We start from the raw sequence: 14,162 nt of genomic DNA on the forward strand, positions 1-14,162 counted from the left end.
ATAATTAGTCATTGTATATTTAGTGCCTTTTACATGCCCCAAACTGGGCTAAGTGCTCTCTAAGCACTATCCTGACAACCATTTTACAAGGTAGATCTCTGTATCCCCATTTTAGAGATGAGGAAACTGAGCCTCAAATGGGTTAACTAACTTGTCCAAGATAATCTAACTAGGAAGTAGTAGGGCCAGGTTTGGAGCTCAAGTTTTTCTGGCCATACACCCAAATTTTACTTTATAGAGGAGAGGGGAAAACACGTAAATTGTCTATGTCAAGAAATGACAGCACTAAGGATTATAAACAGGTGTGTTCACCAAGCAACTCACTGCATACTGCCCATCTCACATCTTGAGGCCAGGCTCTGGAGATACCAGGAGAGTCAGAATGAGCCTCTAGCACCGGTCTTCGAGCCCTGAGGACTAGAGTCAGCCAAGGAAACACAGGCATGCAGGAAAGAGAGGCAAGTCACTCAAAAGTAACCAGCCTGGGAAGGTTCCTTATGGAAGGCCAAATCTTGAGTAACAGTGGAAATTGGGCTGAGGAAGGTGACCTACTAGCCTGATGCCCAGAGAGTCCAAGAGAGGTAAAGGGCACATTCCAGTCCAAGAACCACAGGCGATTCAGGATGGCAGCAGGTCAGAGTACACTTTCTGACGCATTGCTGAGGGCTTTTTGGCATTTGTGCTTCAGTTGGAAAAATGACTCTGTTATACCACTAGAAGACACCTGCTACTTACCCAAAGATGACTTAGAACAATCCACCATAAAAATTCCACACTATCTTTGCCCCTGCAGGAAGTTCTGCAGTGTGCAATCTGGAATATTCAAGGATGGTTTTTGAATCTGTGGGAGAGAGAATGAGGTGACTGCTCTGAGCAAGAACATTGGTCTCCATCGTGAGAGCAAGGTCCGTTTCCCTCACCTCACCTGCATGCCCTTTTAAACAGCCTTAGACACTCATACTGTGCTCTTCTGTGGGCAGGACCACAAGGGCTCCTGGGTAACTCAGAGATACAAACAGCTCAGCTTCCTTGTGGTCCCTAGACCTGCTTTCAAAACCACTGGGAAGACTATCTGACAAATAGGGGGCACTGGGTATAGTACCTTTTAATTCTCATCCCAGTGCCACACCCTCTAGCTGGAGGTCTTGGCAAGTCATTTACCCTCTCATAGAAATTGTTTCCTCATCTGTGAAATAGGCTAACACTGGCTCTGCACATGTTGTAAGAGTTAGAGATTGCCCATGTAATGGGATTAGCAACAGTGCCTGTGACATACTAAAGAGGGACTCCATACACTGAAATTACTACAATTACACCATACTGTTGTTATAATTCTGCTCCATCCTCCTCCTTACCTATTACCACATGCTGCTTTTGTAAACCTTGTCTTTGCACTCCCATCTCCTTTGCCTGTGTCTCTATTACAGTCACTACTATATTTTGGACAAATTCTCTCTGCTGCCACTCTCTTAAAATTTTCACATAAAAATCTTGTCTCTCCAACTAAAACAGAAGCTCCTCAAAGAAAGGTAGGGGTGGGAGGGGCAGAGGGTGGCCTTCTGCTACTGGCTCAGAAACTACCAGAGCACTGAGCCAGGCTCTTAGCACACAAGGCGGGCACTACAACAATTGATGGTCTATACTTGAGTATTGTTCCAAATGACCTCTATGCCTAGATGTTGGGAACTTAAGGAGGACTGTGTACCAAGTCCTTGAGGTCTTGGGACCACTGACATTTTGCCAAATTTAGCACAAACTTTGAGGTGTTGTCTAGATTGCATTGTCTTCATTCCCTTGGATAAGACATGTTTTTCTCTGCCTCCAGAAACTCTTTGGGTCCACAACACCTTACCAGCTTTACTCATAGAACATGAGCATGTGATCTGGTCTCTTCATGGAATCCAAGAAGTATTATCTTTTTTGAATAGCCAAAATACGTAAGGGTGAATGGAAGGAGTTATAATTGCCTGGCCACTGTATGATTTCTGAAATTGGAAATATGTCTACACTGAAAGTACAGTGATTCTGTGAAAACCCCAGGTAGTTGACAGGGATTAACTGCTCGAGTCCCTAAAGCAAGAAGCAAGAAGCACAAAGGCAGAACAAGCTGTGCACCACAGACACAATATCTTACACAAGCCTGAAGCTGGGAGCACATGCTTCCAGACAGTTGTTTGGAGGCTGCATTCAACTCTGTCAGAAAGCTTGACTCCAGACTCCCAATGTTTTTCTACACACGAATACAGAATTGTACGAAAGAAGAACCTGTTTTTTGTTCAATCTTCACATGCCTTCCTGATTTTGTGTGTGTGTGTATGATGGGAATAACAATGGTATGAACTCTAAAAGTGGCAAAGTCAGAGGCAGGGTGCATTATACATAAAACATATAGCTTTATTATTTCAAACATTCTTCAGAGATCATATGATTTGGAAACATAAAATGCAAGTGCATTGTAATAAGGAAAGTCAGTCCTGTAAATACTAACTAAAGTGTCATAATAAATGTCTCTGTTGTAATCAAATATTACACATTTATCTTGAAAAAAAAAGTCAGCAGCAAACAGAGCTCTTTGCAGCCCCCCAGTGGTTGGAAGGGGAAAGAAGCGAGAACAAGCGGAATTCGGACAGTTAACTCTGAATCTGCAGGGCCAATAAACTTTTTACCCTGGAAAGACAAACGTCTAGTTGTTTGTTTGTTTATTTGTTCGTTTATTTGTTTTTGAGACGGAGTTTCATTCCTGTTGCCCAGGCTGGAGTGTAATGGCGCGATCTCGGCTCACTGAAACCTCTGCCTCCCGGGTTCAAGTGATTCTCCTGCCTCAGCCTCCCAAGTAGCTGGGATTACAGGTGCATGTCACCACACCCAGCTAATTTTGTATATATATATATACATATATATATATATATATACATATATATACACATATATATATATACATGTATATATATACATATATATACACATATATATATATACATATATACATATATACATATATATATACATATATATATATACACAAAACATATATATATATATATTTTTTTTTTAGTAGAGATGGGGTTTCTCCATGTTGGTCAGGCTGGTCTCGAACTCCTAACCTCAGGCGATCTGCCCGCCTCGGCCTCCCAAAATGCTGGGATTACAGGCATGAGCCACTGTGCCCGACCTGACAAATGCCTAGTTTTAACCAAAAAATGAATATGTTCTAAGTCGGATGTTGGTTAGAATGCACATAATTATCCACATAAAGTGAATCATTGAAAGCCTGTTTTTTCCCTTTTTTATCTCTCTCCTTGTCTTTCTCGCTTACCTCTATGAAGCTTCCCATTCTGACCTGAGAACTCAGCCGTGCATTATTACTACTCACACCAGATCCTCTTCCCAAATGATTTCTTCCCTGTTCTGCACCTGCTGTGTGCTCCTCACCCTCCTTCAAACTCCCGTTTGCAGACATCTGCTTATATCAGTTACTGTGCTACAAAGTGATGGGAAATCTCCTCCCCGCCACCCCTCAAAAAAGTAATTTGCCTGTTTAACAAAGTGTCTATACTGGGAAAGGAGGGGGAAATGTTTGGAAGTTCATTGTTTTTTATTCTTGTCTTCACCAAAACAAGTCTCTCAGCTTGATCCCTTCATATCAGCCACTTCTTTACCGCACTCTGAGATATTTTCATAACGAGTTTTTCTCTCATGAAATTTCTCATTTCTAAAAATAGAAACTGCCTGTCAAGGATACACCAAGAAAAAAAATGCTGAAAAGAAACAGAATGCCTGCTTATAAAATATTTTCAAAACGATGACACCAAAAAATTTAAAAATTACAGATAAACATAGTCTCCCACGTTCTTCTCAAATGTATCACTCCTAAGTTATTGCACGGCCAGTTCATAAAGCCCGGACAAGGCGAACTGCCTGCCTCCAGCTTTCCCCAGCCTCCAAGAGTAATGCAGCCTGATAGGCATTTCCTTCCCTAAGCTGGTGGTCAAGTGTAGCTCAAAGCAAGCGTCCGAATCAGGCTGTCTCTAACAGGGAATCTATTTTCTGACAGGCGCAAACCCTCCGCCCTCTGATGATTGCCAGGCAGGATTTGGGGACCAAGTACCCCTCATTGTCACCTGGCGGATTTGGCCACAGCCCACAAACCAAACGCAAGCCCTACTTATGAACAGCGCAGAGAATCAACAAGTTATCACTAAGCTGTGCGCCCCAGCTAGGATCTGCCACAGCCTCCCCTGAGCCCACCACTGTTCCCCATCAGCTCTGCTCTTCCCTCGCCTCCCCACCCCCTGCAAGCACATGACCTCCTGTTTCAGACCCGGCCCCCCACCCCAGAGCTCCCGGCGCTCCCAGGCAGCTGTCAAAGTCCGGGGTTCGCCGGCTTCCAGGCTCGCCTGATAAAGCCAGGCGTTCGCTTGGATCTAGCTTCCTTCCGGGCGGGAGGGGCGGGGAGGTCAAGCTCTTCAAAGGAACAGGGTGGGCAGGGGAGTGGTGCCAGGTTAGTCTCCTCCGTCCTCGGAGCCAGAGCAGTGTAGGAAAGGCAGCGGGGAGCCTCACATCCCGCGCTTCTTCCGGACCCCGCCGCCTACCCTGAGGGCACGCGTTCCCCGGGGAGTCAGAGACGCCCTGGGGGAGCCTGAGGAGTGTCAGCGGGGCCTTCCCTGGAGCCTACAAGTTTCCACTCCATCCCCGAGCTGGGAGACAAATCACAGCTCGGCTCCCTCCTTGAAAGCACCACCGCTGATCCTTCCCCCAGGCAGGAGTAGACACCTGCTTGTCCCCACGGCGCGCCAGCGTCCTGCTCTAGCGGTCCCTGAGCCAGAGCTCGAAACTCACCCACTGCGCTCCCACCCCGGCACAGACAGCCCTCAAAGTTGTCCGTACTCCCCAGACCTCGCCTTCTGCTCGGCCCCCGGACCCCGCCCAGAGGTTGAGCTGATGTCCGCGGGTGGACCTCTCCCGTCCGCGGCGCAGGGAACTGACTTCGGGGATCCAGGGCGTACAGAGGCCAGAGAAGCTGCGGCAAGGGAGGGTGGGCAAATCCAGCGTGAGCCTAGGTCCTTGCCGCTTTCACCCTCAAGCCTGCCCTGCTTCCCTCCTGGAAGAAGAGCAAACTTCCCCAGCACCCACCTTTAGCCGCGAGGAGGCGGCGCTGCCGGCTGTCCCTGCCACCGCCGCTGCCGCTCCCCACGCCCAGCGCCAGCAGGAGCTGCACCCAGCACAGCCGCCCAGGCAGCATCCTCGCAGCAGCCGCCAACGAGCTGCAGCCGCCGCCTACTGTCCGCGCCGGCTCTCACCTCCCGGTGCCTGCCGCACTGTGGGCCGCCTCGCCGTGCCCGGTGGGTGCGCCTCTAGCGCTGCCGCCGCGGCGCTTGGCCTCCGGTTCCCGCCGCTGCGCCGCTAGCTCGCCGGCTGCAGCCGCGCTCACTGGCGCGGACCCGGAGCGGCTCCGGCGCTCACCCCGGGACGGCCCGTGACGTCACAGAGGGAGGGAGGTGGCTCGTGCATATTCATGAACGCGGGCACCGGTGCCGAGTTCCGCGCTCCCCGCCCCAAGGCCCCGACCCCCAACTTTCCTCAGCCGTCTCCACGCTCCGCGGCCCTGTCCAGGTCCTCCTGCCCAGTCGGGACCGGGCCCTCAGAGGACCCTGGTGGGCGGCTCCGGAGAGCCCTCTAGCCCCGCGCCTCCACTCCGACTCTCCGAAAAGCTGCCGCAAGGGATGGAGGGCTCCCCCAGAAAGTGGCCACCCGAGGCCTGAGGGTCATCTGGGGTGGCGCGAGGGACCCTGACCTGCCATGCCCTTTGAACTGATATCTGGGCGGAGAGGACTGACGGGCGTCGCTAAGGGTCTTGCCCTTAGCTGGGTCTCTGGGCGTTCTACGTCGACTGGTCTGGGGAGGGCGCCAGGCGCACACTAGAGCAGCGCCTAGTGGTGCTAGGGGTTGTCGGGCGGAGTAGATAGCCTTGGACCTGGATGGCAATGGCCGGGCTCCGCGTCATCTCCGAGAAGCAGGGGCAGCCGCGGCTCTTAGAGGCTGATAGAACAGCTACATCAGAAAACTTCGGGTGCTGGGCCTGCTGAGGCTGCAGTGGCGGGGGCGGGGTGTCAAACTTAAAATTCCCTGCGGTATGGTGCCATGCAAGAAGTTGCCACCTTTATGTTGTCACTCCGCATCTCTAAGAACAGGCAACTTGACGTCATGCCTTGTAAAATCTCGTGCCATGGAGTATTGTCAGTTCCCTGAGTGCAGGAGCCAGTGCATATCTTTGCATCCTCAACCATCTCTAGGACGTGAAAGAATTACAAAGGTACTCAAAAAAAAACAAAAAACAAAAACAGTAAGGACTCAGAATAAATCCTTGACCATATTTACCTAAATGAAATGCCAACGTCACACACAATGCAGGGTTTATAAGCAATAGTCTGGAAATAAAGTAGATATGGAAATATAGAAACAAACAACATTATTTATTTAGTCATTGATTCAAGACGTTTGCTGAGCATCTAGACAGGCTGTATCACCCTGACAGTGAGCACTGGATCAGCCGTTGGAGATCCAAACACAGAGGAGAGAGTGGGTCCTATCCTCAAAGCTTTTGTTCCCTGCTTGGGGAGCCAGAGAGGGCAGCAAAGGCAATTACAATCCCTTGTAAGTGTTATGGTCCTGCACATTCTTTATGTTGCTAGCTATGAGCCTATACAAATCAATTAACAAAATGTATATATTGCAAGAGTGCCTAAACAGCATCCTCTAATTAATAACTGTAGTTTGAGGTACTCGACAAAGCCATAAAATCCATTAACAGCACTCCTGCAGCTCAGCCTCCCTGTGCTGCCCTGGCAGCTCACCCAGAGCCTCTGCAGTGGTGAAAGCCAACTCTTCAGCATTTCAGGCATCAGGATGTGCTTGGGGACAGCAGTGAATCATGGTGGCTGCACAGGGCTCAGACCCATGTGGGGCTCTTTACCTTCAGGTCTCCTTTAGCCCACAAATCAACATGTGTGCTATTATTCTCATTTCACACATGATGAAATAGAGGCGCAGAGAAGTTAGGTAACTTCCTTGTTCAAGGTCAAAAATCTAGTAAATGCCCCAGGTGGACACCAGGACCTTGCCTTTCTCAGATGTTGGTTTCAGAATCTAGAAAAGATGGCATGGAAAGGTGGTAGCTGACCCAGGCAAAATCAAAAAGCCAGTAAATAGAAGAGAAATGTAAATTTGTCTCATTTCCTTCCATTTATGCTCCACCCAACTACATATCTTCCCTCCTCCCTTCATTTTCTCTAATAAGTAGACATATCTTACTGACTTACCTGCACTGTTCCTTGATGTCATTATACTGGGCTTTGTTAAGATCACTGGTTGGTCCTAATAATTTTACATGAAGTTTCAAATTCAGACCAAATAATGAGAAAGAGGCTTATTAGAAAGCATCTCCATGGAGAGATTGCCAGGAAAGAACACAGCAAAGAAAAACACTAGGGGGTGGGCCAGTGACCAACAGGCACAAAATTGCTAGCCTTGATCTCCTCCTATACCAATGAGGGTAATAACAATGCCTATTGTGGTAGATCAAGTGCGCTGATGGCCAATTGTCCATGCTTCTCTGAATCTGTTTCCTTTGGATGTGCCCTCTCACCCCAACTCTGAGCTAGGCCATATGATTTGCTTTGGTCAGTGGGACAGTGGCGTGCATGTTGCCTCTTCCTGCCTTGAAACCCTGCTACTGATATGAGAACAAGCCTAAGCTAACCTGCAGAAGGGTAGGAGACTGCATGGAGTAGAACTGAGCTGTTTCAGCCAGCCAAGGTCACACCAGGCTGGTCAGCATCAACGGGCCTACAGGCTGGCTAACCACAGACACATGAGCAAGCCCAGGTTGGGCTCAACCAAGATCAGCCAAGCCTGGCTCACATCAGAACTATCCAGCTGACTTATGAGATACAATAAATGGTTTTTGCATGAATTCATTGTGTTCTGGAGCAATTGATTGAGCAGCATTATGCCTACTTCATAAGATCATTACAAGAAGTAAATTTTAAAAATATGTTAAACGGTATGTTGCACATAGTCAATGTTCAATAAATGTAAAAATGTCTTCCTCTTATCCTACTTCCTATATCTCTGAAAACAAGTGTGCCAGTCACACATTTGATTTGATTCATTTGGGGAACAGGCAACAATGACCTGCCTTAGAGGAGATAAAAGTAAGTAAGTTCAGCCTTAGAAATACTCAGACATAAGAGCTTTTAAGTCCACATCATTTGTATGGAGCACTTCTGTGCTATCTGCTTCTGCTGGGCCATTGCAGATGCAAAAGATGCGGTAAAGCAACCTAACAGTTAATGAGTCCTTATTCTTTCTGTGCCAGGCTTTACAATGGAGGATATACATTCCACACCTTCTTTAATCTTTGCAACAACAGGTGTGCTGTGGTTTGAATATGCGTCCCCTCCAAAACTCATGTTGAAGCTTAATCCTCAATGTGGCAGTATTGAGAGGTGAGACGTTTGGTGGGGCACTGGTTCATGATAGCTCTGCTCTCATGAATAGATTAATCTGTGCATAGATTAATATATTAATATCTCAATAGATTAATGGGTTATCATGGGAATGGGACTGGTAGTTCTATAACAAGAAGAAGAGGGACCTGAGCTAATACATGATGTGATGCCCTTTGCCACCTCTACAGAATCCACATGAACAAGAAGGACCTCACCAGATTTGGACTCTCAACCTTGGGCCTCTCAGCCTCCATAATTTTAAGAAATAAATTTGTTTTCTTTATAAATTACCTAGTTTCAGGTATTCTGTTATAAGCAATAGAAAATTGACTAAGACAATTGTGCTATTTTCCCTATTTAATCATAATCAGATTACTGGCTCAGAAAGTTTGAGCAACTTATCCATATGTGCATAATTGTGCAGAATATCAATTCATGTCTGCTTAATTCCAAATTTCATCTTTCTCCCACACATCATGACATTGGGAGAGGCATGCGGGATAAGTAAGCAACAAAAAATAGTTTCAAATCAGAAAAGATAGCTTTGGGGATTTGATTTTTAAAAAACCTTAATCTATCACTACCTCTGATTAAGGACCAATTTAAATAGCCAATTGTCACCAAAGTAGAGATACAAATCTCTGAATTTCCATTACTTATTCTGGACTTAGTATTGTGGCATATTCCTCTAAAGACTTTGTTCAAAAGATGGTGAACAGGGCCGGGTGCGGTGGCTCACTCCTGTAATCCCAACACTTTGGGAGGCCGAGGTGGGCAGATCACGAGGTCAGGAGTTCAAGACCAGCCTGGCCAACATGGTGAACCCCATCTCTACTAAAAATACAAAAATTAGTCGAGTGTGGTGATGCGTGCCTGTAGTCCCAGCTACTTGGGAAGCTGAGGCAGGAGACTTGCTTGAACCTGGGAGGCAGAGGTTGCAGTGAGCCGAGATCACGCCACTGCACTGCAGCCTCGGTGACAGAGCAACACTCCATCTCAAAAAAAAAAAAAATGGTGAACAGGATGATGTAAACCTTGGTCACTGTAAGCCTCAAGTCTGGGGCACCACCTGGCAGTGCAATAATGAATCTCAGGTAATTTATCTGGGTCAATAGTTCTTAATAAATAAATAACTCCCCTATTCCAGAAAATAGAATCTAACTGGCATAGGCCCCATATAAACATAGCCATTTCCTCTCATTTCACTAGGATCATTAATGCCTTGCCCAATTAAGCACCAAAACACAGGCCCTAAATAATTTAAGCTGGATAATCAAAGAAAATAAATAAATTATATATACTTATCGAAACTTATTTTTAAAAAGAAAATTAAACTGAGGCTTTCTCCATGACCCAGATTTAATTCAACTAAAAGTACTTAACTTTAAAAGAAAAGTTGAAAAGCTGATCTTTACAGAACTAGAGTCATTTGTCATTCTTTTTTCCCATCTTGACAGGTAAAACTGGGGCTTCATGACCCTTGAACAACTGGACAGTTTGCACAAATTTTAACATTGTTCTTGGAAGTTTTTATGCTGTTGCTGCCAAAGGAGCATCTTTTAAAAAAAAGTTTAGGCATTTCTCTTCAGGAAAAAGTTAAAAAATAAAAAAATAAACAAATAAAGCTTGTTCACAACCAAATCCAGTTCAGCATTGTTTGGACATGAGTGTTTTATGCTTGGCAAGGCGGAGTGCCCTGGCTGAAAACAAAGATGCCATTAATTACAGCAAGGCATTATTCCAATACACTTACGTATACTTTCCTTGGAATTTTATACCCTGTGGTGTTTTGCTTGTTTGTTTTTTTAAGCAGCCATAAAATTCTGTGGCTCTTGTTCCATTGAGAGATAGAATTTATATCTCTTCTCCTTGAATCCAAACAGCCTTGAATCTGAGCATTTTTTCTATCAGTAGACTGCAGTGGCAGTGAAGCTGTGTGACTTCCCAGACTAGATAATGGTGATGCAGCATCTGCCTTGCTTGCTAGGATGCTCACATATGGAGGCTGGAGCCTCCATGTAAGAATTCTAACTACACTAAGGCCGCCATGTTGTAAGGATCACAGGCCATGCAGAAAGGCTACATATAAGTACATTTTACAGCCCCAGCTGAGTCCAACATTTGAGTTATCCTGAAAGTTCCAAATAATTCTTCCCACTATGCCCTTCCCAAATTCCTGACCCATAGAATCCATGAATGTAATCAAATGGTTGTTTATACCACTAAGTTTTGGTGTCATTTATAATACATCTAGAGGAAATAGAACATATTTATTTTCATCTGTTCCCTACAACAAAGGCTGGGAAAAGATAAATATTATATTTCGAGGCAAGTCATGTGTAATTAGTCCTATTTTTTAGCTCAGATGTTGAGACTTGTAGAGGCCAAGGCAAGGAATAAGTAGAGCTTAGTGGAAAGAAAATGATTTCTAGAATCAGACAGACCTAAGCTGCAAACCCAGGTTTCCTGTTTTCTAACAATGTCTGACTCTTGAAAGCTACTTACTCTGAACCTCAGTTTCCTCATCTATAAACTTAGACTAATGAAGCAGGTTGTTTCCAGAGTAAAATGAACTGTGAACTGCTGAATTCTTTCCATGCCAGATAGTAGGAATACAGTAAATAGGGCCATTGATAGTTATAATGGACACTCACCCAGGGCCACACACGTTGTGGATAGCCTTTTGCCTGACTTGATCCAGTATTTGGTGTTTTCTATGAAGGTAAAATGTGGACAGATATGGACACACATGGCACCATAGCAGCTCCAGCCCCACCAGCACCTTTGCCAATCCTGCCACAGGAAGCACCAGCCCACGTGCCCTGTCAGAGCAATTCAGATGTGTCACAAGTACCTAAATCTATCTGCTCTGTGTCACTCCAGGGCTTTGTTCCACTAAGGGAGATGAAAAGGAACCTACCATTTATTGAGCACCTACGATGAGCCAGACACTGCACATATTACCTCAGCCCTCCAAAAGTCTAGAAAGGTGATTTATCATTTCCATTGGACATCTAGGGAAATTAAGTTTCAAAGAGCTTCAGCAACTTGCTCAAAGGAATTAAGGTGCACAGCTAAAAATGAAGAAGCTGGAATTTGAACTGTCTGAGGCCTCTCTGACTCTGAAGCCATGTTTTTCCGGCCAAGTGAGGCAATGTGTCCAGCCTCCACCACAGCTGTAGGTGTGGGGTTTGGACAGAGACCAAATGCACTGCCCTGAGTTATTCTGGCCATAATCCCAGGTTTTACATAGAAGTCGTTGTCTTTCAGTGTTTCTCTGAAGTTTCCCAGGTTGGAATCCTGTTTGCCCACTGTCTCAGTTGGTACTGGAGATCTTCCCTACAGATGTTCCTTTCTCTTTTATTTCCTTTCTGTCCCTAAGGGCCTGACTCAAGCTCCACACCCCAGGCTGTCTCCTGACTCCATCCTCTCCTGCAAGGCTTTCACATAACCAGTGGTTTGATCATCAATACCTAGCTCTCCTACACTGCTCAGATACTTTCCAAGACTCATCAAGACTTATTGCAGAAGGCCAAAGCTGCTTAACAAAAATTCAAGTCCCTCACCAGCCTGGCCTCAACTTCCATTGATAACCTGACTTCCTGTGACTCCATTTTGTGTAAACTCTGCTCCAGCCAGTCTGGGGACTCCACTGTTTTTCAATAGGGACCACACCAATCCTGCTTCTACACCTTTGCTCACACTAGACCCTCTACTGTAATGGGGCTGAATTGTGTTTCTCAAAAAGGCTTGTGTTGAAGGTCTAACCCCTAGTACCTCAGAATATGATTCAGAATATGACTATATTTGAAGATATGGCCTATAAAATGGTAATTAAGTTAAAGTGAGGTCATTAAGGTGGGACTTAATTTAATATGACTGGTGCCTTTCCTTCTAAGAAGAGGAGATTTGGAAATACAATGTGAAGACAGAGAAAAGACAGCCATCTACCAGCCCAGGAGAGAGCCCTCAGAAGAAACCAACCCTGCCAACACCTTGACCTTGAACTTCACACCTCCAAAATGGTTGGAAAATAAGTTATTAAGCCACCCAGTCTGTGGTATTTTGTTATGCAGCCCTCCACACTAATACACCTACCTATAGTCTCTTCCTCTTTCTCCCCAAATAACCTTCTCAGTCTTAACTCCAAAATAAGTATTTTTCTACCTCCCCAAGCACTTGCTTATCTTAAAGTCTTCAAGCGGCTTCTCATCACTCTTAAAATTAAAAAAAAAAAAAAAGCCATTTTAGTCTAACTCACAAAGCCCAACTTGATTATTCCTGCCTGCTTCTCTGACCTCTCCCTTCTTGTCTACTGGCCTTTGGTTCTTTGAACATAACCAGCTCTTTCTTGCCTTTGCTTTGAACCACTTTCTGGGATTGTACTTCCCTCTTATCATCACATGGCATTCAGGTTTCATTTTAAATGTCACTTCTCCAGGGAAGTCATTCCATTACTCCATATAGCGTTTCTTTTTTAATTCTCTGTAATCACTCCTTGCTGATATTTTCTTGAAAGTTTACTTGCTCATTTATTTCCAGCCTCTTCCCAACAGAATCTAAACTGCAGGAGAGGCAAGACTCATGTGCCTGACAAATGGGTGCTAGATAGTTATTTATTGAGTGAATGAATGAATGCATGAATGAATGGTTACCTTCTCTGAACAGAGCACTTTTTGTCCTGCATCCCTCTTTTTGACTGTTGACATAAACATCCTATTGAAAAACCACTTAAATGTATGTTCTTCTTATAGAAATCTAGAACTTATATTTTCACGTAGCTCGAGCATGATACTGAAAAATTCATACCCATGGGTGGGGGGCGGGGGTGTTAAGTAAGAAAGCATTTTAAAGAGTGAGTAGTACAGATAGTGTTTTCATTTTATACATAAGGAAATGGATGCAAAGAGAGGTTACATCACTGACTTAAGCTCACACAGCCTGGGCTAGTTTTCTTGAGTCCTGGTCCAGAACTCTTTTTCTATATCATGTCTTGGTACATAGTCAGAGTCAGTAAGTGCAGTGCACAAACACTAGTGCTTAAAATGCCTGGAACTGACTGAGCTAGGAGTCAGGAAGTGCCTTCCACACAAACATCCCAATGGAGAGATCCCTATGAAAGAGAAGAGAAGGGTTAAATGTTCATTTGCTTTCCCAACTCAAAAAGCAGCCTATGCCTGCTCTTCAGAGCCTTCTAGTCTAAGATCGACAAGCTGACTTGTTAGACTGCTCCAAGGAAATCATTTCACCTAAGTAATTTTAAAGTTTTATGTCTTTCCATTTCTCAGTATTTAAGAAATTTTCTTCCAGGTTGGCATGGTTCTGTGTCGTGAATCATGTGTTCAAAGGGGACAGGATATATTATATCACCTTCATACAATGTTCTATAACATCTGGAAATGTCAAGAAGTGGTGTAGAGTGGATGGCACATGATAAACGGTATGTATTTGCCAGTGGGGGAATTGAAGGACATTAAAAACCCAATGCCATGCCTAAATGGCAAAGTGTGGCTTCATTCCTGCTTTAGTCTATAAGTAACTGAATATTTGAGGCTGACTTTATAGTAAAAGATATCCAGCTATTTTTTGACTTCAGGGTTCAGGGATGAATACTCTTAAAGCAGACTACTAAAATCCACTCTAAATACATTT

At 45.0% G+C, this 14,162-nt stretch overlaps 1 protein-coding gene across 1 annotated transcript in view; it reads right to left on the reverse strand.

Annotated features, from left to right (window-relative positions):
* Positions 1–5,451, reverse strand: part of CLSTN2 (calsyntenin 2) — a 641,559-nt gene extending 636,108 nt beyond the window's left edge. Inside the window, exon 1 of the mRNA XM_055295244.2 lies at positions 5,134–5,451. Coding sequence (XP_055151219.2) covers positions 5,134–5,242 — 109 coding nt within the window. The 5' untranslated portion in view covers positions 5,243–5,451. The remainder of the gene's footprint in view (positions 1–5,133) is intronic.
* Between the last annotated feature and the right edge of the window lie 8,711 nt (positions 5,452–14,162).

This window comes from Symphalangus syndactylus, chromosome 10 (genome assembly GCF_028878055.3).
Source record: "Symphalangus syndactylus isolate Jambi chromosome 10, NHGRI_mSymSyn1-v2.1_pri, whole genome shotgun sequence".
Taxonomy (NCBI): domain Eukaryota; kingdom Metazoa; phylum Chordata; class Mammalia; order Primates; family Hylobatidae; genus Symphalangus; species Symphalangus syndactylus.